The 23,878-nt window shown below is 47.3% G+C and overlaps 1 protein-coding gene across 3 annotated transcripts in view; it reads right to left on the bottom strand.

Annotated features, from left to right (window-relative positions):
* GNB1 (G protein subunit beta 1) overlaps positions 1-23,878 on the bottom strand; it is an 85,239-nt gene that overhangs the window by 16,559 nt on the left and 44,802 nt on the right. For all 3 annotated transcript variants that reach the window (XM_077763900.1, XM_077763898.1, XM_077763899.1), the window contains 5 exons: positions 14,422-14,524; positions 8,698-8,736; positions 6,889-6,995; positions 2,026-2,089; positions 964-1,126 (listed from right to left, as the gene is read on the bottom strand). In XM_077763900.1, the coding sequence (XP_077620026.1) occupies positions 964-1,126; positions 2,026-2,089; positions 6,889-6,995; positions 8,698-8,736; positions 14,422-14,478 (430 nt within the window). In that variant the 5' untranslated portion in view covers positions 14,479-14,524. The remainder of the gene's footprint in view (positions 1-963; positions 1,127-2,025; positions 2,090-6,888; positions 6,996-8,697; positions 8,737-14,421; positions 14,525-23,878) is intronic.

Raw genomic sequence — 23,878 nt, 5'->3', positions numbered from 1 at the left:
ACAGGTTCAAGTGCTTATATTTGAAAACGATCTAAGTTTCTACCTTAAGAAGTTAGAAAATCAAGAAGGAATCACCCCCAAGCGCCCGGAGGGCAGCAGATAACGCAGGACAGNCTCATGACGAGCACGGAGTAACGTACAGAATTGCTGAATAATTACTTTGACCACTTGAAACTAACACCACTGTATGTTAATTACACTTCAACAAAAAGTCATACAAATTTAAAAAAAAAAAAGGAGAAAGGACATAATTTTATCTGACTGAAATCAATTTAACAGAAGGCTTAATGACAGTCGAAAGCAGTGGTCTTTACTCCTGTCCATTAAGAGCGTTTCTTTAGTTGCATGTAAAATAGATGAGCCTCGCAGGGTATAATTTTGAGAACTGAAAATATAAGTAAAATATTAGGAATAGACCAGAAATACTCTGCCTTTTGTTATTAATAACAAGTGTTGCAGGGTAAATTGACCTTGGCAAATACTATACCACCTTACTCTTAAAGCCGGCTGTGCTCGGCACTCTATTCAACAAGAGAGCGAGCTGGCTGGCATTGAGTACGTTAAGATGACCAGTCCGGACAAGTATGTGCGTGCACGTGTGCATGTGTACACACGTGGATACACATGCAAGCTTAGATTAGGAAACCCCTGTAGAAAGGCACTTAAGACACAGGATGGTTTAGAAGCAGGTAACAGTTGAACTGTGTTAATATAAAATCAAACCATGCTACTAAGGCAGTGACTGAGGTCCCTGCAATCTTTGAAACCAGGATGCCACAGCAGCTTCAGTCCCAAGGTTTCTTAATGGTAAAGGCATAGGAGAGCCTGTCTTTGATTTCATTTGCACAGTGTTTTTGGCCATTACAACCAATCTCACTGAATGATTACTGACAGGAGGTGAGTGTCCAAAGCTCCAACGCAACCACCGCCTGCAACTCTGAGGTTACTGACGACGACAGGTACCTGTGTGTCCGGCCAGCTCACGGCTCACACGCACGTTCCCTTCACGAGTTTTCAGATTGTAAATGGAGCAAATGTTATCCAGGCCACCGCAGGCCACATAGTTCCCAGAAGGGGCATATGCACAGGTCATGACCCACGAGGAACGCAGAGGGATGGCGTGCACCTAAACGACAGAACACAGATGATGCAGACATGCTCAAGTTCAACAACATTAACTGTGGACTCCAGGGTTCTACTTCTAGTCTTCAACTCTCAGTGCACAGAAGGTGTCAGAGCAAAACAATCGCCAACAATATTTTGAAAATAATTTATATGCGTGGCCAGTCAGTGAAGTACTAATTTCATTAGAAACCCACTGCTGCACACCAATTTAATCTGCAGCCTTAATAAGGTCACAATCTACAGTTAGGTGTGCACTTAAGGAACAGCTTTAGAGCCTCCTAGTCCAAACTTGATGTTAAAACATTTCACTGGTGTGTCAAAATGGCTATAAATTGATTTACAAAATGTTTTTAGCGAAGTAACCAAACTAAACATTGTAATTACTCTTGCCACAGACCTCCCTGAGCTTCAGACAGATCTGTTATAAATACTGTAATGGTCTGTGCACACTTAGGATCCCCAGTAAAATACGACTGAGTCTGATCTTTTCACATGTTTGGACCCAGTGACAGCACTTTCTCATTTAGCACAAACCTGGATTAAATTTTTAAAATAATTTTATTATACTTCAGGGTATACTGCCTTTCAGGTTATCTCTTGTAAAAACTAATAACTAAATGAAAAGCTGAAGTTTTACATTTTTAAATAAAACACGAAATTCCCCAGGCTAAGCTGAACCTGGAACCCAGGGTCTCTCAGAGCCATTCAGAAGGCACTCAACCTCCCACCTGCCCTGTAAGCAGGTAACAATCTACACAGAGACTAGTGACACATGCTAGCCGTGTGATCTGGCGCCACGCTGAAAACAAAAAGCACCACGGCCCCTCCCTGTCCTGTGTTAGAGCTTTTACGCAAGTGAGCAGAGTCAGTTTTCCGGGAGGGGCCCCACGTAGCTCTTACCTTGTTTGTGGTGTAGCTGTCCCAGATGATCAGTTTGCCATCCTGCGAGGCGCTGACTAGAAGCCTAGAGGGAGGGACAAGAGCAAAGTGATCGGTACCACAGACATCACACAAAGGCAATCGTACGAACTAAATCTCAGTGACTGAACACACACTTCAGTGTCACCTTTGTTTGAGACAAAGCATACTGATTTATAAGAAAATAAAAAAGGTCCAATTGTTAGCTCAACTTAGAAAGCATGCAAGAAAATACTCCCACAAATAACAGTGCAGATTCAAGAGCACTCGCTTTCAAATGCAAACGAGATCACCAGAGCCACTGTCTGGTGAGCTGAGACAGGTTGATTTCTACTACCTGCTCATGTTTGGTTTCTGTTCATTATAAATCAAATGTGAGCCACACAAATCTTTTTGTTTCTTAAAGTTTGTTTCGAGAGGGAAACAAAGAGTGGGGGAGGGACAGAGAGAGAAAGAGGGAGGAGGGGAAGGGGAGAGAGAGAGGGAGGAGGGGAAGGAGAGAGAGAGAGAGAGAGAGAGAGAATATCCCAGTGTGGCCCGAACTCACGATGCATGAGATTGTGATCTGAGCCGAAACCAAGAGTCAACGTTTAACTGACTGAGCCACCTAGGAGCCCTAAGACATGTAGATCTTTCGAGAACCAAAGATGGCAGAAAACAGTTCACAACTTTTAACTTTCATTTAGACATACAGAAGGTTAGATATAAAAGCATAATAAGCTTTTAGATATTCCAAATTTATGAGACATTTCTCACCAAAACAAGCAAACAAATCATGAAAATGTCCTAGACTGAGCTAAATCTAGACTCCTGGAAACATAAGGAGGCACTTAACCTCCCACCTGCTTTTAAAAGAGATGACAAACTATAGAGAACAGTGCCTTGTCCATCAGAAAAGACTAATAATTGTCATGAATTTTCTTCATGACAACTTTCTTGCTTTGGATAACTGCTGAGACTGAGATCCTGTGCTGAAAGGGTGCGCTGTTTATACTTGCAGAAGACAGACAGGGCACTGCAGAAGGAAAGCAGGCGTAACTCGGGAGCCAGGGCCATTCATGAGATACCCGAAGAACTCTGTCCTACAAAGTGTGCTGTCTTCAAGGCGTGGCAAGGAGCTCCAGAGAGGCTGCAGTATGTACGGCACGTGATGCCAGGTGACATTTTTTTTCTTTCCTGTTTTTCAGTAGGGCATCCCGGCACTGCCCCCAGGGGCGAGCTCAGGTGCTGCACAGTCGCCGGGGGCTGCCCACCTCCCCCAGGGAGACGTGCGCAGGGCCAGTCTTCTGTGGCCCCTCCTACCGCAGGAGAGGGCAGTGGCAGGGCGGGACCTGGGGGGGAAGGACCAGGCCTCCGGCCTCCCCACGGGCCCCACTTCCCCAACCGGGGCTGACAGGTGGCCCCCAAGGGTCTTTCAATCTCCGCCGGGACACGCTAGGCATCTGGAAACGGGAGGATGGGCGAGGTGTGGACGGGGCCACACGGCCACACACCCCAACAGATTTTTAATTTTAAAGATTTTAATCAAACGCAGGTTTCAACCATTTTGACCACAAGCATATTTAGCTTAATGAACTGAACAAAGCCTAAAGGTAAAATTTACTCAAGACCCTGACAACTGTGACATTTTCCATCGAACTCTAGGTTATGATGCACAAACTTTCTTCACAAGGAGTCAACAACGCGTCTGGCAAGGGACACAAACGTTTTCAGGGGCGTGCTGCAAAATGTACCACAGAACCTGACTCAGTGGGGGTCCAATCCTGTCAGTGTTCAGGTGCAGGATCACAGAGCACAGCCCTGCATCTGGGTTCAGTCACAAACACGCGAGGCACTTGGAACAATTTCCTTCCAGGTAACGAGTAACGCTCACCGTGCTGCTCCATTTCTGGCCCCTCAGACAGGCCTTGAACGGACTACCCGGGCCAAGGTGAAGAAGCTCATCCTCCCCAAGGGTCACCTCTAGAAAGGCCTCCTGGTCAGAGAGCTTAATATCTGCTGACTCGCCCAGGGTTAGAGAGATGTTAAGCTGTCCGATGATCCTCCAGAAGGTGACAGAAGACACCTCTTAATCCGAGACGGGACAACCGCTGGAGACCTGGGCCGACTCTGCCCCTGGCTGTGGGCTCTCCACAAGTCAGCTACTGTGAGGCACTGTCCACCCAGAACGCACAGGCGAGAGCCAGTGAGGAAGTGAGAGCCCCGGGAAGCTGAGAGCAAAGGTCACATAGGGGCCCCTCACCCTAACGTGTCCAGCCCTTCATTCACGTGGAGGAGGGGGGACTCGCAAGCCTGGCTGGGCTCGCTGTGTCTCACTCTCAATTATAACAAGACTCCAGCAGATTTTAGCACGGGGAGAAAAAGTTTCCCATTAACTCATGTAACTGAAAGAGATTCCCGAATGCAGGAAGCAGACCTTAAGCACGAATGAACATGTGCTTAAACAGAAAGGCAGACATAATACACACGGACACACGCACATACAAAAACCCTTATTGTGGGGTCTCCTGGGGTTCTGAAAACTGCCACTCAGTGCAACAGCTTGAGAGCATCTGTAAAGTATACAAACCTGACAAGGTCACTGATATGCATCAATTAGAGCCCTGAGTCATGAAAAACATCTTGTGCAATAACCTTTATTATGAAGGAAGGAGGAAATATAGACAATGTAAGCAAAATGTACACCCAAAAATTTTAAAACTATTTTGGACATTAAAAAGGCAAAACTTTACCTATCTAGAAAATACGGTTATCTAGAAAAAATAATCCCTGAAAGGTTCCGAGGAGCACAGATTCTCCTTAATATCCTGTTTTGTTTACTATCATCTGTGATCATAAAATGAGGGGCCCCGATAGAAGGGCACTGTGGACAGAAGTGTGCGNGAAATAAAAAAAAAAAAAAAAAGAAAAGAAAAAAAAGAAGCGTGCGGTTTCACAACCAGACACAAAACAAGGGCCTGTGCCCACCACACCATTCACAAAACAGAGCAAGACCAACACAGCACCCACCAGCCTCCCATAGAGCCTTCCACGTCACCCCTTCTTGAAGGGGTGACCAGGACCCTGAATTTGGTGCCACCTATTCATGCCTTTGCTTTCCTTCCTGTTGACTCTGAGGCTTTCAAAGCACAATGTGTGTTTGAACCTGATGGACCGCAGCTTGCACACAGCTACCAGGGAGCCAGACCATCTGGTGTCTGCTCTCCTTCCTCCCCCTGAGCCCCTCTCCTCATTTCCACTGCTCTGGCCACCAGCTGCCTGCAGGTCAACTTCTAGCCCACGTCACCCTTACGTACAAGGAAGACGTCATCTCTACAACTCCCCGCATGAGAGCCCAGCTGCTGCCGGAGAGCAAACTGCTGAGGGAACCAAGATAGCTACTGGGCACCAAGAACCAGGTTCCTGAGCAACGGGCTCCAACTGCTGGATTCCTGAGTACTAGGTTCTGATATCGGGGTCCAAGTACCGAACCCCTGAGTACTGGGCTCTGAGTACTCAGTTCCAAGTACTGGATTCCTGAGGACCAGGCTCCCAAGTGCCAGATTCCTGTGTATCAGGCTCCAACTGCTATACTCCTGAGTAGTGGGCTCTGAGGACCAGGCTCCAAGTACCAGACTGCTGAATACTGGGCTCTGAGTACTAAGCTCCAAGTACCAGGCTACAAGCACTGGATACCCGAGTACCAGGTTCCAAGTACAACCTGGCTGCATACTGTCTATCAAATGTCCTGTCTAATCAGGACACTGGTGTTGCTCTAGATGGAGGAGAAGCCCTGGAGGTAACAGGCTGTTTGGTTACTGTCTACTTTTGATAACAAATTCCAAGGTGGATTGATTAGCAAGGGTATTTGTCTTTCTCCTTTCTTATTCTGATTATTGCCATCATTAAAATGATTGAAGTTAGCTCTCATTTGCATTTGAAATTGTACGGAACATTGTATAGAACAAACCAAAGATAGATTCTTTTGTTCTGTAGCTGTTTACACTCTAAAGCAGACAATTTCATGAACAAAGAGAAAACCAAGCAATTCCCCTCTGATAAACACACAAAAAAAGGCTACTCAAAGAAAGGCATTTTAAGAATCATGTATTAGGTATCTGAAACAGCATCTTACAGTCACAAAGTCACACAGCATTTTATTTATTTGGGTGGAATAAGTAGAAGAGACAAACGTTGCATCAGCCTCTAACAGGAAAAGAAAAGGGAGCTGAAGAGATTTCACGTAAGTGATGTTGCAAGTTAAGGGAAATGGGATGTAGAGAATGAAGGGGAAGGAAGGCCCCAGAACACGATGGAGATGAACTGCCCAGAGGAAAGAACAATGGCAGGAGCTAAGCCGTGCGTCCCCATGTCTGCTGTGGCTCCGAGAAAACCAACAGCAAACCCACACATGACACTCAGGAGGCTCGAGCCGCTGCTGTTACAGCTCTACACATTTAATCTTCCCTACAACACAGGGTGGGTTTACGACCCCTGAGCCAGGACGCTGAAACCATGAGAGGGTACGGGCCAAGGAGTCATGAGGAACAGGCTGGAAACACATGGAACCGTGGCTGAGAGAGGCTGTATAACCTCCCCAAGGTCACACAGGCACCGCACAGTGGAGCTGGGAGAGCGACCAGAATCAGTGCTCAAATAAGATGACGAGGGTCGTGAGGAAACGGTGCGTGGGAACACGGACAGGGAGTGGGCGCTGTCCGGCTGTGCCCGGCTTGCCCAGAGAGCTGACCACCTCACGGTCCCTTTACAAGGAACAGCAAATGAGCTTAGGTTTACTTTCCCTCAGGAAAACAGAACCACCCTCAAGTGTATCAAGCACCACGCTCTGCTCGTGCCCGCACACACCTGGAGTCCGTGCCCCAGTGCATGGCATAAATTTTGGCCAGGTGCCCCCGCAGCGTCCTCCTGGTGCGCATCTGGATTCTTCCCACTGGGTCGATGTTGTTTGTGATCTTAAAAATAAAAGTGACTGCAAATTAAGAGCCAGTGATGGAATGACCTCCCCTGAGGTCTCCTCTCCTCCTCTCCCACCCTGCGTGGCGGCTCCAGCACCCCGGGGCTGGCCGTGCCGCCCGCCCACAGCGCTGCGCCCACCCCACTGCCGCCGGGCACCCCGGCGGCGCTCCCTGTGACTCCTGCTTACCGCGGTACCTACCTGCCTTTCGTGGTGTGCAGGACGTCCACTGCCCTACCTGGTACTCACACGCACGGCACCCGTCCGCAGGGGTGCGGCCTCCCCGTGTCTCCCCCTGCCTCTAGCTGCTCGTCTGGGCCCAACCCCTCCCACCCCTCCTGCTCTCCTTCCACGATGGTCTCTGCAGCCTCCCTCGCACCTGAACGTGGGCCCGCGGCGCACACACTGCCACAGTGGCCAGGCCGTGCACCGACGGGGACCGCACTGTTGCTAATGGCACAGCTAAGAAACCCTGCGCGTTCACTCTGACATGTAAAAACGAACAGCAATGATTCGGAGCTGACAGACAGACAGAGTGTACCACAATAATGGGGCCCTTCGTAAAAAGATTTTTATTTTTAAGTATCTCTACTTAACTATCCAACAGGGGCTCACACTCATGACTCTGAGAGTAAGAGTAGTGCGCTCTACTGACTGAGCCAGCCAAGTGCGCTGATGACGGGAGTCAAAAATGCAGAGTCCCAAGTAGATCTGAGAATTCAAATTCAGGAATTCTATGAACTGCATGTTTTTTTTGTAACTTAGTGTTTAACTCCAATTACAGCACGTCCCCGGAAGCATTGGGACAACGTAACACATTTAGCCATTCTCAGTCCAAGTACGGACCTAATATTCCCTCACATTTCTGTTGAATATTTTGGACATTTTTAATGAGGTGCAAGTCCCCATTTTAAAGCGAATAGTCCTGCGGCATTGAGCACAGGCACCCTGCTGAGCAAGCACTCCCATCTCGAGTGCTGGGACGCCCCCGCCCCCGAGGAAACACCACAGTCCCCAGCACCTGCCCTGTCTCTGCGATCTGCCTGCTCCGGGCACTTCTGCTCAGCGCAGCCCCGCACTGTGTGCCCTTGTGCGTACGGCCGCCCCTGTCACGGGGTGTCCTGTTTGAGGCTCATCCCGCCGCTACGTGCACCTCGGGGCCTTCCTGGTTAGGGCTGAGTAACAGTCTGCTGTGGGAGGAGACCGCACTGTGCTGACCCGCTCATCCGTCCACAGCTGTCTCTGGCTTCTGGAAACTGAAGAGCACTGCTGAGAACACACACGTGCACACACTCGTCTGAACACTAGGTTTCGATTCTTTCGAGTGTATATCTAGGAGCAGAACTGCTGGCTCATAATCTGTGTGCAACCTTTTGAGGATCAGCCAAACTGGATTTAGAAAGCCAAGTTCTGAGAAAAATTTTGTTAAGTAGAAGAGCTTCAAACTATCTTAAGATTGTAATATTTTGCAACTCTGACCTCTGTAATAGTAATTACCTATGGCTTGTGAGACATTGACCTTTCATGCAGAAAAACCCCTACTCCCTGTGTCTTCTGGAAATGCTTCCAGTGGTGTTTACACCCTCGCTGTGTGAGAGGAGAGGCCCAGAGCACAGCTCGCTCTCGAGGTGCCAAATGTAGGTGCCACCGGGCACCAGCCTCATTGCCAGGCAGGACACTCTGCATAAATGGGTCCTTACCTGAGAGAGAGTTGCATCTGCACACGCTTTTCTAGCGTCCTAGGAAACAAGAATGACAAAGGGACAGTTAGTAACGCGTCACATACATTCAGTCCCAGGTCCTCGCACCGAAGCCTCAGAGCCCCACTGCAGACCGTTGGGGCAAAAGCTCTTAAGTAACAGGAGGGCGCCCTCCCGCCTCCTCCGCTCAAACAGGGCCGCTAGCCGTCCTCTGTCCGTGCCCAGGTTACGCCCGCTTCCATCAAGGCTGCAGGCTCACCTCCCAGGCGGCACCCCACCCCTGTGACCCCGGGATCGCCCCTGCTGCTGGCCGAGGCCCCTGCGCTCTGCTGTCGACCTGCACGTGCACCTCGCTCTGTTTTTCTACAGCCCGGGAACCACGGGGCTCAGAGAAAAAAATCCAAAAAGCACTGGATATCTAGCCCAAAGATCCTGCACTCCAGATCATGTTATCTAAAGACTCTGCTTTCTTTTCTTTTCTTTCTTTTTTTAATGTTAACTCTATAAAAAAGAGCAAAAGATCTGGAGTCGAGACAATTAAATTCAGGTAAGTCTTTCTGGCTCCTGTTATCTATAAAATGACCTTGGGAAGAAGGTAAAAAGTATACAGGGATATGCTAAGGCTAACGAAGATGCAATTATCACTCCTCGGTGATCAAAATTACTAGGAAATATACATAATTATGAAGGAAAATGAGACAACAGCTTTTAAAAGGGTCAAAACTTGAATGTAGGAGTAATTTCGAAGGAAATTATGAGAAATTTCTAGTAAGAAAAATGTTTCCATTATGTAGTCATCTGATTAGCTGCTTTTAAAATGACAGCTGGCCATGTGACAGCATTCGCACACGTGCACAGGCTCCCGTGGGACCCCAAGACGCCATTCTCTAGGGCAAACTGCCTCACTGCGGGTTAATCTTTATTTTATGAAGCTGTAGGACTATTCATCAATTGAGAACACAGAAACAGACTCAGAGAGATTATTATAAATGTACCAAAGTTCTAGAATTCAAATTCAGGTTTAATTATCCTGTTAAAAATCATTCTGGGGGCTCCTGGGTGGCTCAGTCGGTTAAGTGTCCGACTTTCGCTCAGGTCATGATCACAAGGTTCATGGGTTCGAGTCCCGCGTCGGGCTCTGTGCTGACAGCTCAGAGCCTGGAGCCGGCTTCAGATTCTGTATCTCCCTCTCTCTCTGACCCTCCCCTGCTCACGCTCGCGCGCGCGCTCTCTCTCTCTCTCTCTCTCTCAGAAATGATTAAAAAAAAAAATGTCATCCTGGGGGCGCCTGGGTGGCCCAGTCGACTGAGTGTCTGACTTCGGCTCAGGTCATGATCTCGCTGCTGGTGGGTTCCAGCCCTGCGTCAGGCTCTGTGCTGACAGCTCAGAACCTGGAGCCTGCTTCAGATCCTGTGTCTCCCTCCCTGTGTGCCTGTCTCCCACTCATGCTCTGTCTCTGTCTCAAAAATAAACGTTAAAAAATTTTTTTAAAACATTAAAAAAAAGAAGTCATTTTGCTTAATTAATTCTACTTAATAGATTAAATAATTAAAACACCAAAAAATTATGTCATGAAGCATGTCTATGCCGGCACCTTGATCTGGGATAAGAGGTAAGCAGAGGGAAGGTCCAGATCAGCAAGTCTTTCATCAGTGAATTCTACCTACCAAGTACTGAGTTTAACATGTATTTTCTTTTTTTAAAAAAAAAAAATATTTTTAAATTTTTTTAATAGCTTATTTATTTTTGAGACAGAGACAGACAAAACATGAGTGGGGGAGGGGCAGGGAGAGAGGGAGATACAGAATCTTAAACAGGCTCCAGGCTCTGAGCTAGCCGACATGGGGCTCGAACCCATGAACTGCGACATCGTGACCTGAGCCAAAGTCGGACACTTAACCAACTGAGCCACCCAGGTGCCCCTAACATGTATTTTCTAATTCCATTCTTATTAGGACTTAAGCGACTTCACTTTGGTTAGTGTATGAACATCAAACTGGATTTCATACCATACCACACAACAGACCAGGGGGTTACTACTGGTAAATGGAGGGAAAAGCCATTTTATTTTTTTTAATTTGTAATGTTTTTATAGGTTTTTGAGAGAGAGAGAGAGAGAGAGAGAGAGGGAGAGAGAGAACTAGCTGGGGGAGAGGCAGAGACAGAGGGAGACACAGAACCCGAAGCAGGCTCTAGGCTCTGAGCTGTCAGCACAGAGCCCGATGCAGGGCTCGAACTTATGAAACACGAGATCATGACCTGATCTGAAGTCAGACACTTAACTGACTGAGCCCCCCAGGTGCCCCAGGAAAAGCCATTTTAAAAACTAAACACAGAGAACTCCAATTTAGTCTTCATTTCAGCCAACACATGCTGTACATCATTGAGTACCACACTTCTCAGAATGAGCACCTTCAACTTCTCACACTGCAGGCGATCTCTGTGACTGCTTCGTAAACACAGAGACAGCTCTACCATCTTTCCGATTAACTTCCACCTGAGCGGCCTGGTGAAAATGTGCCTGACGGGGCTATTATTTGGTTCAGCGCCTTCCATACTGGCTGTGGTGAGAAATGCCCGATGGTAACAGGTCATCTTTTTTGTCCCCTTAAACCACAGCACCTCCAAACCAGTGACCACATGGTGAGGACTCTTCCTGCTCGGGCCCTAGGGAAGGCGCCTGCTCTGCTCAGTTGGAAGTGGGACCCTGTCATGCACCGAGTTTTCTTAATGATCTGCGCCTGTACATTTCGAGTTTTTCCTTAATCCATTCATTAGCTTGTGTACTTTAAGACATGCTGTGGTTTGATCGGCATCCCTTGAGAGCCTGTGTTTCCTCACCATCTAAAGTAAAATGAGATGGTCTTTGGGGTGTTTCAGCTTCAAAACAAATCTGAGAAAGCAAACCTTCTTAGAGCCACTGACCACTGCTTGTTTGGTTCCCTATGCCCTGTATTCTTTAACAAGTATGTACTCCTTGGGCAATCAGAAAGCAAAGACTTTTTTTTTTTTGAAAGAGAGCCTTCTCTTCCTGTTTGGCATAATGGACTTGGGATACCCTTTGCCGTCATCCTGGTGCTGTACAAGGAAACCAGCACAGACTTGGCTCCTGAGACTGGCCGGGGCAGGCGCGTGTGCAGAAGCCTGCGGCTCAGGTGCTCTCCTCGGGATGGTCTGGTTTGTACATGAGACACAGCAAGACAAACTGAGGCCTGTATGACACACTGACTTCTCAAGCCCCAGTTCAAAGAAAGGAATGTGAAATAATAAAAATACTATTTCTTATTTATTCTTAAACATTTTTATCTTATTTTTAAAATTTATTTGAGAGAGAGCAAGTGCATGAGAGCAGGGGAGGGGCAGAGAGAAGTAAAGAATCCCAAGAAGACTCCACACTGTCAGCGTAGGGCCCAATGTAAGGCTAGAACTCATGAACCATGAGATCATGACTTGAGCCAAAGTCAGACGCTTAACTGACTGAGCTACCCAGGTGCCCATAAAGATTTTATTTTTAAGTATTCTCTACACCCAATGTGGTGCTTGAACTTACAACCTTGAGATCAAGAGTTGCATGCTCCACCGACTGAGCCAGCCAGGCACTCCCAATATCTATTTTTTTTTAAAAATATCTATTCATTGTATGTTAAAATGACAGTATTTTAGATACACTGGTTTAGACAAAAATCTGTTAAAAATTGAATCCACCTGGGGACACGTGAGTGGGTCAGCTGGTTGAGCATCTGATTCTTGATTTCGGCTCAGGTCACGATCCTAGGGGTCATGGGACTGAGCCCTGAATCGGGCTCTGTGCTGCGTGTGCAGCTTGCTTAAGACTCTCAATCTCTCTCTCTCTTTCTGTCTCTCTCCCTCTGCCCCTCCCCTGCCAATGCAGGTACTCTCTTGATCTCTCTTAAAAAAAAAATTTTAATTGATTCCACCTGTTTTTTTTTAAAATTTATTTATTTTAAGAAAGAAAGTGGGGGAGGGACAGAGAGAGAGGAGGAGAGGGAATCCCAAGAGGCTCCATGCCACCAGTGCAGAGCCCGACGCAAGGCTTGACCCCATGAACACGGAGATCACCTGAGCCGAGATCAGAGTAGGCCGCCTCACTGACTGAGCCCTCCAGGCTCCCTGCCCCTCCTCCTATTTCTTTTCACGCTTTCATTTTTTATTTAATTTTATTTTTAAGTAATCTCCACGCTCAGTGTGGGGCTTGAACTCAGGGCCCTGATATCAGGAGTCTCACACTCCACCGACTAAGTCAGTCAGGTGCTCCTCTTTTCACACTTTCAAACTCCAGGTGTGGCTCCCACACTCACCCTGTCCCCTGGGGGCACTGCCTGCGGCTCACAATGTAACCCGGGAAGAGACACAACATGAACCTTCAGGCTTTGTTTTCCCTGAAGTCGGAGGTCTTTCACCAATGCCACGCAAACTTTATCTGCTGTGAACAGACCTGAGTCCACTATGAACAACAGCTTCTACTTGAACAATAGCTGTTAGAAACACGAAGTTCTGATTTCTATATTCTGAAGGGTGGGCAGACATATTAAACAAATCTGGTCAGAGCAAACAATTAAAAGTACCAAATCTTCCGTATTTTTATTGAGCTGTATCTGATCTTCTAAATGTTAAGATTGGAAATTTGAATTTGAAAGCTACTTTGTTTCCTCTTGGCTGTAAGTTAAAAAATTCCAGTATCTTTTCTCTTTTCTCGAGCTTAAGAAAAAAAGTTGGCTCCAAAGATGGTGATGTTTCTTTCTCCAATTACCAGCCAGCTTTCTGAACATACAGCCGGTCATTTGAAAGGAGCCGGGCTCCACCCTCACCACAGACTCAAAAACAAACTGCTGCTTAGACACATGCTGAAAATGATGCCGTGGGACTAGCTAGGCCTGGAGAGCTCCTTCCGCAGGAGGACGAGGATCTGCCTCAGCCCCAAGGACAGGTTTCCGGGGCCACCCTCCTGGTCTCGGGCCTTCTTACCACCAGTCTGAGCACAGGAGCAAGTACTGGCACTGAATGTTCCTCTAGAAAATGTTCATTAAAAACATGGTCGCATAAAACCGGAGAGCAGAACTGATGTCCTCAGACCCTCCTGCCTTTCCGAAGCGCGAGGGCTCTGCCATGGGACGGCACGTGCCAGTCACAGGCTGGGGTTCACACCCTCGAGTCGGGGAGCTACTCGCTGTACAGGGCAGATGAATTACGTGTGGTGTTTTTATCTTCAGCTAGATATACCTGCTCTCGTTTAACAGCCTATCAAAACTGGGAGATGCCCAGATCCACTGGCCCTTCCCCAGGACGCCTCTGGCACACTGGAGACCCCTTTCCTTGTGGTTGTTACTACCCTATTTTTAAACAAGTTTCTCGTCCTCAACTTAACAGTCACAAGGGAAGGAAGCACACACCGCACTCCACACAGTGACCAAAAGGATGTCATGAAGCAAATTCCCAAGGTTTAGAAAAAACATACAGAGACGTTTAGAAATTGAAAACATTTTTTGTATATTCAAATAATGATGTACTAGAAAACAAAACCCTGAAAATCACGTGCCAGGCCAAGTATGTGATTCCGTGATCATCTTGGGCCAGCGAAAACTCAGTTTCAATTCACCCCACTCCGCAGCCATTCTGAAACCCACCTTTTCCCAAACAGGTTAACACCTGACCTGAAATCCAAATGATTTATAAAATAAACTAAATACACATGTAGCAACATACCCTAATTTGGTTTTTAAGCTGCTCGGCCTCCTGCCGTAACTGGTCAAGTTCACTCATTTTCAGGTCCTAGTGCTCTTCAATGCCACTTCAAGGAATCTGAGATCTGAAACAGAAATGCAAGCATAAATAAAATTAATAAACAATGGAAATTAATGAAGCAGATGAGAAAAGGAAACAAATTGAGTGCTAGAATTTTATTATATATCAGAGTACCTTTCTTCAACATTCATCAGAACTTATAAAATGCTACCAAGGACTGGATTAATACATTATAATTACTATTATTCCCCAGCTCTGTACCTCAACATCATGTCAATGATGGTGAACCCATAACCTCCCCCCCCCTCCCCGAAGAAGATGTCAGGACGGCTGCACAGCAATTCTAAGAAGACTCAGTATGGTATCCAGCAGGCCTCTGCTTCAGGGACAGTCTGCTCTCCCACCAAAATGGGTCCTGGGATCTCAGTAAACTCAGAAGCGGTACCTCGGTCCTTATAGGTCCAGGCCAGATTAGGCTTGGCCCGAGCAGCTGGGCCACCCATCCTTAGCCGTGCTCCACCTCAGTCTTACTAAACACTATTCCTTAAATCAGAGTTGAAACAAAATCGTCCTGTTAAACCAGAGACTTATTTTCCGAAGGCAATGTCATAACTGGGGGTTGCATTTCTGACCAAGAACATGACTGCAAAGTCAGTCATAATTACCAATGCATCACGAAGCTGAAGATATAATTACCAACATCTCTTAACAGTTGGCTCCCCCATGCAAACGTGGCTTATCCAAAGGCCTCAACGTCCTATGCAAACACACGCAGGAGATTTTATGCAAAAGTCACAGTTAATATTATACACACCAGATTCTTAATTAACAATAGCTATTTATTTTCTTGAGATTGAAACATATCTGGAGGAAACCGTCGGAGGACCAGGAAGCATACCTGTTAGGGTTTGTAGTCTAGATAAACTTCCCCATTCTGCACACAGGTGCTCAGAATAAACCAACATGGTTTCCATCACAGAAACTCCAGGTATACTTAGTGATGAAAACAAAAATATCTTTCCCAACGAGAAGTATCTTTAAAAAGTGTGTGTGGGTCCTTGGTTCCTGCTCTCAACCGTGCTGTCTACTCACGTACACAACAGGCCAGGCAGGAGGCAGAGGGGCGAGCAGGGCGCACGCCAGACCTCCAGAAAGCAACCTCGAGTCACCAGCACTGACCTGCAGTGAAAGTCTGGAGAACAATCAGGAAAGGCCCTACAGGGACAGGACAGGAGGTCCAGGCACCTCAGGAAGGTGACACACGGTGACACAGCTTCAGAAAGATTTCTGACTAAAATAGCCGTTTCCAAAGGCATTACTTGAAGTGGCTGCCAGAAGCACGTGGAAGGCTGCAAACAACACCTCCAGCCTTCCTGTGGCGCCGCTGAGGCTCGCGCCAGTCCGCACGTACCAGCTCTTTCGGACTGTGATTGTGAACGCTACCGTACACCGAGAGGACACGAGAGAATTTTCACAAGAGGAAGCACTGGTGAGGCGTCCTCCGAGCTCGTGGAGCGCCCAGGCTCCTGCCACCGTCCTGCCACCGTCCACGTGCACGCGCGCACGTACGTGTGATCACGTTCCATCTCCTACACGAGTGTACAGAGCGGGGGCAGTTTGATTCCAGCAGCATTACCCGCTTCTGATCACAGATCCCCCTATAATCAGTGCCCACATTTGAGTCTCAACAAAGAGACTCAAAATCCACATTTGTTCATTTTTAAGAAAACAGATATTCCTATTGCTACTAGCAATAAAAATAAATGTCCTGTAACACCCTATTTAATCTATACAATCGATCTGGTGAGAAAGAGAAACCTGCGGTTAGACATTAAAAAAAGTTTTTTTTAATTACATTCTCTATTCTCCACCTCAAAGATGTATTTTCTGAAATCAAATCTGGAAAAGAAGGTTTTTACAGACGGACGGACTTTCACGCACCCTGGCTTTGCGGTCACTAGGTGGGCAGTGTCCAGGAGGAGATGGACATGCACATCCACAGAAGGAGGGCCACCCTTCGCTAGAAGCCGGCGGACACCGACCCGGTTCACAGGCGCAGCAGGGAGCTGTGGGCCACCACCGCCAGACAAGTAGCCAGCCGATGCCCATCCAGAGAGAAAGCGGCAGCCCACCGACACAAAGGGGGCAGCCCACACGCAAATACACAGCAGGACTGAGAGGAAGCAAAAAACTTTCTACTTCCTAAAATTAAACTCTAATTCCTAAACTAAAAGTTCACCTGAATGCTCTTCTACGAGGATAAAGTAAATGAAATAAACAAGATACGGGCTACTGTATAAATGATGATGCTTCATCTTTTTAAAAGAAGGTTAACAAGTTACCTGGGCTCTGAAACCACGAAGCACACATTTTTTTGGTCCATACTTTTCAGTTTGAAAAGTAAAACCAGTTAATGTTAACTTTTTCCTAGGAGAACTATGACGTATCACTAAGAAGAAGGTACAAACATCTGGGGAAATGTCATATGTTAAATCAAAACAAATTTGTGTGTAATAATTGTAGCTATTTTAAAAGAATAAAAATACATACTAGTTAAAAAAAGACATTTAAAAAGACTAATCGCATTTTTGTTAGAATTATTGGTCATGTTTTCCTCTTCATTTCCCAAATATTGATGATATAGTTTATATTACTTTGCTAATTAAACGCTGTACATTTTAAGTGTTACTTACATGTGATCACTTTGCTTTTCTCTTCACTACCCTAGTTCCCCAGTGGCTTCTGGAAATCCCACCATCAGGTTCCGTGGCCGGGGCTCGGTCTCCCCTGCCCTGCAAAGTCACCGCTAAGCCCTGGCTGTGCTGACTCGGTACATTTCCTAGTCTAATCCGCTAAGACAGGACCTGCTGAGAGCCTCACATCTGTTCTTTATGACCCACATCTGCCACTAGCTTTTATTTAGAACTTCTGTTCTGGAAATACTTTTCATAGAAATTTAAATAACCTAAAAGCAAGTATATGATCTGCCCTAATTTAGATTGTATCCAACATCTTTGTAAGTCAAAGCATTAACCCAAATTTTGTATTCAAATACTTCACATTTGCAAAATAACATGCTTCAGGTGCCCCCTCACTTCATGATAAATGCAGCATCACTTCCCCCTGATCAAGACCCCAGTAAAGAACGGGCAGGAGGTTCAGCAGTGCCCCAGCACCCCAGTTACTAGCGACAGCATTCATGCTGCAAGTTTGTTAATGACAAGATGGGGTGATAGTATAAAAATGATTCCAAATTTAGGGGGCACCTCATGGCTCAGCTGGTTAAGTGTCTAACTCTTGATCTCAGCTCAGGTCTTGACCTCAAGGTCGTGAGTTCAGGCCCCGTGGAGGGCTCTGCACTGGGCGTTAAGCCTGCTAAAGAAGACGTGATTCCGAGGTTTGGTTCTGCCATATACGAGGAACGTGACATCAAATCACAAGCAGGGGTTCCGGAGGGTTCTCACTGGCTGAGGGGCAGGGGCGGTGGACTTCCAGTAGGAGCCGCAGCACACATCTTTTCCAACCGGGGCCTGTACCTGACATCGTGTGGTACCGGCTCTCTCCATCAGCCTCCCCTCCTAGTATCCCCAGTTGACTTTAGTGAGGTTCCCCTCAATTTTCACACGCCTCTGGAACTTACGTAACCACAACCAGCCCCACTGAGTATCCAGTGTCACGTGGGGCAGGAGTTTGCGACAATCGGCTCAGCCACAAAAGTGCCCTCCCTCGTCTCCAAGACAAAGGAGCATTTTGAGAGACAGGGATTTGCCCGAGTAATTTAAACCGTCTCCTGTTTTTCTATTCTTCTCTCATGACCAAATCCAAGTTAATCTCCAAAATTATGACTGTGCAAACCCAAAGGGCAAACCTTCCCTGCCTCACACACCGCCCGCACAACACTGCGAGCAAGCCCGGGTCGGACGCTGCCACCACGACCAGTCACAGGCCTGCAGCCGTCCCTACGGCTGTAGCAGGTGCACCATGACACACGCTGTGGATACTGCACGCAACACAACTCCTCCAAAGTACCCGCTAATGTACTGAAGACTGAAGGACAGGCCTGAGGTTTGCTTCAAAGCAACAAGGATAAGAGGCAAAGACATAACCAAGACTGGCTGTGAGCGGGGAACTGCTTTAGTTCAATGATAGAGTTCTTACACTATTAGCTTTTGTACGCACTTCAATTTTCCATTATATTGTTTTCAAAAACGTTAGAGACTCCAAATGTGCAGACTCCTGAGAGAAAATCAGGAAAATCTGAACATGGCCTGGTTGTCTGGTGACATCCAAGAGTTGCTGTTCTTTTGTTTGGGGTCGCAATGGGAGTAAAATCCTTCAATGTTAGAAATACTTCCTACTTATGGGTGAAATGATGTGATTTTGGGATTTGCTTTAATTTTTTTTTTAATTCTTGGGGCACCTGAGTGGCTAGTCGGTTAAGCGTCTGACGTGGTTTCAACTCATGTCATGACCTCACGTTTCATGAGTTTGAGGCCCCCACTGGGCTCCACAGGAGCCCACTTGGGATTCTTTCTCTCTTCCTCCCTCTCTCTCCCTCTCTCTCTCTCTCTCTCTCTCTCTCAAAACAGGGGGCGCCTGGGTGACTCAGTCAGTTGAATGTCCAACTTCAGCTCAGGTCATGATCTCACAGTTCAAGGGCTGGAACCCCACATCGGACTCTCTGCTGTCAGCACAGAGCCCGCTTCAGATCCTCTACAGCCCTCTCTCTGCCCCTCCCCCACACATACGTGTGTGTGTGTGTGTGTGTGTGTGTGTACACGAACATACCTGCCCATGCATGCGTGAGCAAACTCCCTCAAAAATAAACATTAAAAAAAACTTAAAAAAAAAATTTTTTTTTTAAATTTATTTCTAGGAGAGAGAGAGAGAGACAGCGTGAGCAGGGGAGGGTCAGAGAGAGAGGGAGTCACAGACTGAAACAGGCTCTAGGCTCTGAGCTGGCAGCCAGCACAGAGCCCGACGCGGGGCCCGAACCCACGAACCGCGAGATCATGACCTAAGCGAAAGTCGGACGCTCAACTGACTAAGCCACCCAGGCGCCCGTAAAAAAAAACTTTTATAAAGTGATAAAAATTTACATTGTTTTGATGATACATTACCATCCAATCAGCTTCTATGAAGTAGCAGGTATCAGAATATTCAATGAAAGAAAAAGTAAGCTGTGACCAGTTTTATATAGGTAAACAAATGGTAATGAAGATGAAGACAGGAAATGTAATCACATACAACATCCTCATTTGGCTCTGCGCTAACGATCCAGCGGACTTTTACATGTTATTTGAAAAGGGAGGATGTTGGTGCACCTCCCTACTAGGATACAGTGAACTTAAACTGTTTGCCCCCGGCCCTTCAGATTTCCCTGCTCCTAACTTCCGGACGCAGATTGTAAATGGCCCCACTGAGTTAAGTCCTACTGTCAGATCATGCACCCGCAGGTGACTTCTACTTTGCATGCTTTACATTTACGGATAACGCAGTACAATTTTCTTCTTACTTTACTGGTTAATGCCACTCAAAGTGCATCCCCTAGGGGCACCTGGGTGGCTCAGTCAGTTAAGCATCCGACTTCAGCTCAGGTCATGACCTCAACAGTTCATGAGTTCGAGCCCCGCGTCAGGCTCTGTGCTGGCAGCTCAGAGCCTGGAGCCTGCTTTGGATTCTGCATCTCCCTCCCTCTCTGCCCCAGCCCCACTCACACTCTGTCTCTCTCTCTCAAAAATAAACATTAAAAAATTTTTTTAAATAAAATGCATCTCCTGAAGCATTAGGACAATGTAAAAATGTAATCATTCTCAGTAGAAATAAATTCATACCAGAAGCATGCTAGTTCTGTCAACAGAAAAGTAAGACCCAAGAAACAATCTCTGCTGAAAGTGAACATGCCTAGTAGCCCTACAAACGGTCTGACTACCCTGAGGTCCCCCAACCGATGTTCTAGAAGGCAGACGAGAAACCTCACTACCTTTTAAAAATAAAGGTTCCGATGCTTTTCAAATGACAAACCTATACAGGTAGTTCATAAAGTCACTGATAGCTAAATGCCACTCACACTCAAAGTGCATTTGTGGGAACCTAACGTGTCCTTCTAGAAGCCCGTGCTCAGCCCCGACATCAGTGCCGTGGGAAAGCCTGTGCCCGTGAAAGGCTGCCAAGGCCACTCCGACACTCACCTCCCCGATTTCCCAGTACTCTGCCAGCGCTCTGCTGGGGGTCAGAATAGACCCACCAAAAAGGACACAGTATCTGACAAAAGTTAACCAGGGACCTCACAACAACAGGAAAGCAATGCAGCATGGACAGACTGTAAAGCACAGTCTGTCTTATGACACAGTAAGACTTTTTATTTAAAAATAATAATAATCCCTTTTGTAGTCCCCTCCCCTCCCCTCCAAAGATGTGCCTGAGTGAGAAGGCAGCAGGGGCAACAGTGACAAATTCTGAGGTTTATTTACTTAAACCCCTTCCTCAGAAGGCAATACTTCTACCTCTGCACGTCGGTTACTCACAGGCAGCTGCGCAATGCCACATTTACAAATTACTGGGGCGGGTGTCTGGGGCGCTCAGCTGGCTGAGCATCTGGCTCTTGATTTCGGCTCAGATCACGATCTCATGGATCATGGATTCAAGCCCCGCATCCGGCTCTGAAAGCTCGGAAGCTCGGAGCCTGCTGGGACACTCTCTCTCTCTCTCTGCTCCTGCATGCTCGTGCTCTCTCAAAATAAACATTTAAAAAATATAAAATAAATTTTACTATAAAGAATTTATACTTTAGAACATATTAAAATCAAATCTGGTAAGACGTATGGCACTGAAAGCTTCTTTAAAAAATTTGAAATACAGGTGACCCTTGAACAACGAGCCTGACCTGCACGGGCCCACTTGTACATGGACCTGCTTCGGTAAGTGCAGCACAGAGCTCTAAGTGCATTTTCTCTGCCTTGTGATTTTCTTCGTAATGTTTTCTCTTGCATATCTTACTCTAAAAATACAGCATATAACATATATAAAATACGTGTTAAATGACTTATATTATAAAGCTTCTGGGCAACAGCAGGCTCTCCGCAGTGAAGTGTTTGGGAAGTTAAAAGCTATTATGTGGATTCTCAACTGCACAAGATGGGGGGGGGTTGGCACCCCCAACACCCATGCCGCTCGACAGTCAACTGTATCCTGTGACTGCACTAAATAATTTCATTTTAAACGAGAACAGTTATTGTGCGTCATCTCCTTGAAATCCTTAAGAGGAACCAGTTGCTGCGACAGCTGCCCTTCTGGGTCGAGGTGCTGCCCCTTCACGGATCCAGACCGGAATCCGCAGCGGCCCGTTTTTAGGGGCCTCGTTCACCTGGTCCCGATGGTGTTTCATCTTTTAGCCTTGATGCTCCAGTGAAAGTTCCCTTCCACTCGGCAGGGTAGCCACGTTCACCACGGGCTGACTTCTGAAGGCGGGGGCACAACTCATGTGTCTTACTGTGATGCTTTTCAAGTGACAGCATTCCCTTCACCATCTTGCTTCTGCAGCCGAGACCAGAGTGGCTGGGAGAGAAGGCACTTCTGCTATCGATAGCAAATAATTTAATTAAAAGAATTCTTTAATGTTTATTTATTCGAGAGAGAGAGAGAAAGAGACAAAAGAGCCTGAGTCCAGGCTCCGAGCTGTCAGCACAGATCCCGACTCTGTGCTGAACTCACAAACTTGAACTCACAAACTGTGAAATCAAGACCTGAGCCGAAGTCAGATGCTCAACCGACTGGGCCACCCAGACGCCCCTATACTAAATAATTTTAAGCTCACACTTATTTAAACTATGAGTACTATTTTGTGCCTGTTTAGGAAAATTCTTGAACTAGACGAGAACTTGAAACTTAGCCCACCTCATTATTTCTGGCTGACAGAGCACCAGACTGAACAGGGCGGACACCCCTGGTCACCTCAGAGGACTTGACAGAGCCCCAGGGAGCCGAGCCCAGCCCCGGCTCTGTAGCACTGCCTCTCGGAGGGGCCTCGGGGAAGGGGAAGAGACCACCGCACCCAGCGCCGGCCTCAGCCTCTCACACTCCACTTGCCCTCTGAGTCCTGGAGGCAGAAGCAGCAGGACGCGCTGACGGTGGCCTGTCTCTGCCCAGGAGCTTCTACGGCTGCTCTTCTCCCTCTCCTGCTCCTCACCAGACGCCCCTCATCTGCCAGCGTTCTTTCCTCCAGAGCCTCTTCCGGAGTCACGCGCAGGTACGTCCGAGCTGGTATGTGGACGCTCCCTCCACTGTGCCCAGCCTGGCCTCACGCGTCCTTCGAAAACCATCGGATTCTTCCCTCCCACTTGAAGGCAATGGCCAAGGGGTGTCCATGATTTGAAACACAGGCCGTGGGAGTGGAAACACACACACCCAGGAGGCATAAATACATTCTGGTTGACAGTGGGAAGACAGTCTGACTGAGGCCCCCGGGAGCCGATGTCTCATGCTTGCTGAGCGGAGCCATCCTATGCTGTCTCCTCTGCAGACGCAGGCAGCCTGCAGCTTGCACCTCCCCAGAAAGTGACAGAAGCCAAACGCACGACTCGTGCTTTCAATACGTATTTCTTTCTTCTGAATGCATCTTGATTTTCACCAAACAGCTCTGATTCTTCGACAGCAGATCATTTCGGTTGTGGTGGGAACAGGTGCAGCCTGCCCACTTTCTGATCGGCGTGGAGCCCAGATGGAGAGCAAAACACTAGAATTTTATCAGCAGCACTCCTGGCCTTACTCTACAAACACCTTCTTCGTTCACTCACATCTGTTTATTAAGTATCTGCCATGGACAGAGGACACTGTGGTGAAAAAGACAAACTCCCTGTCCCTCCGGCTCTAAAAGAGTGACAGTCAAATGTCCTTCTGTGGACTTAGAAGATGTCTAGATGTTACCCCTCGGACTCCTAACCACTTCAGAAGTGAAAAGGGATTGCTGGTCTACTCGCAGGTCACTGCTGTGGCCTAGGAGCACATGCCGGGTCTGCACAATCTGGGGAAGTCCTACCAACTGTCTACACAGTAGGCAAGAGGAATGGGTGGAGTCACAAATGGCAAGACCATGCTTCGGATTCAGGAACCTCTGGAGTCACCAATGCCAGGCGCCATAAGCAATGTGGGACTGGCTGGCAGTGTGGTCATAGGACCATAAAAAGACGTTTCACTTCCCTGTCACCTGCACCCACATATCACTCCACCAGCACAAGCTCTCCGACAACGATGCAACAGCAGTTAACAAGGCAGCCTTCTGGATAATGTGGACATCTTTTTTCTTCCTGTGGCAGGTGCTGCATCGGGGGCAAGAGATCTTAGTTTCTCCATTTCTAGAGGAAGCATGTCAAAACTGCTTTCCACCTCGTTCAGGGGAACCCACTCACCAGGTGTAAGA

This window comes from Crocuta crocuta, unplaced genomic scaffold (genome assembly GCF_008692635.1).
Source record: "Crocuta crocuta isolate KB4526 unplaced genomic scaffold, BGI_CrCroc_1.0 scaffold13, whole genome shotgun sequence".
NCBI classification, from domain to species: domain Eukaryota; kingdom Metazoa; phylum Chordata; class Mammalia; order Carnivora; family Hyaenidae; genus Crocuta; species Crocuta crocuta.
Note: the sequence above shows the minus strand (reverse complement) of the source record. Positions and strands in the feature narration are given on the sequence as shown.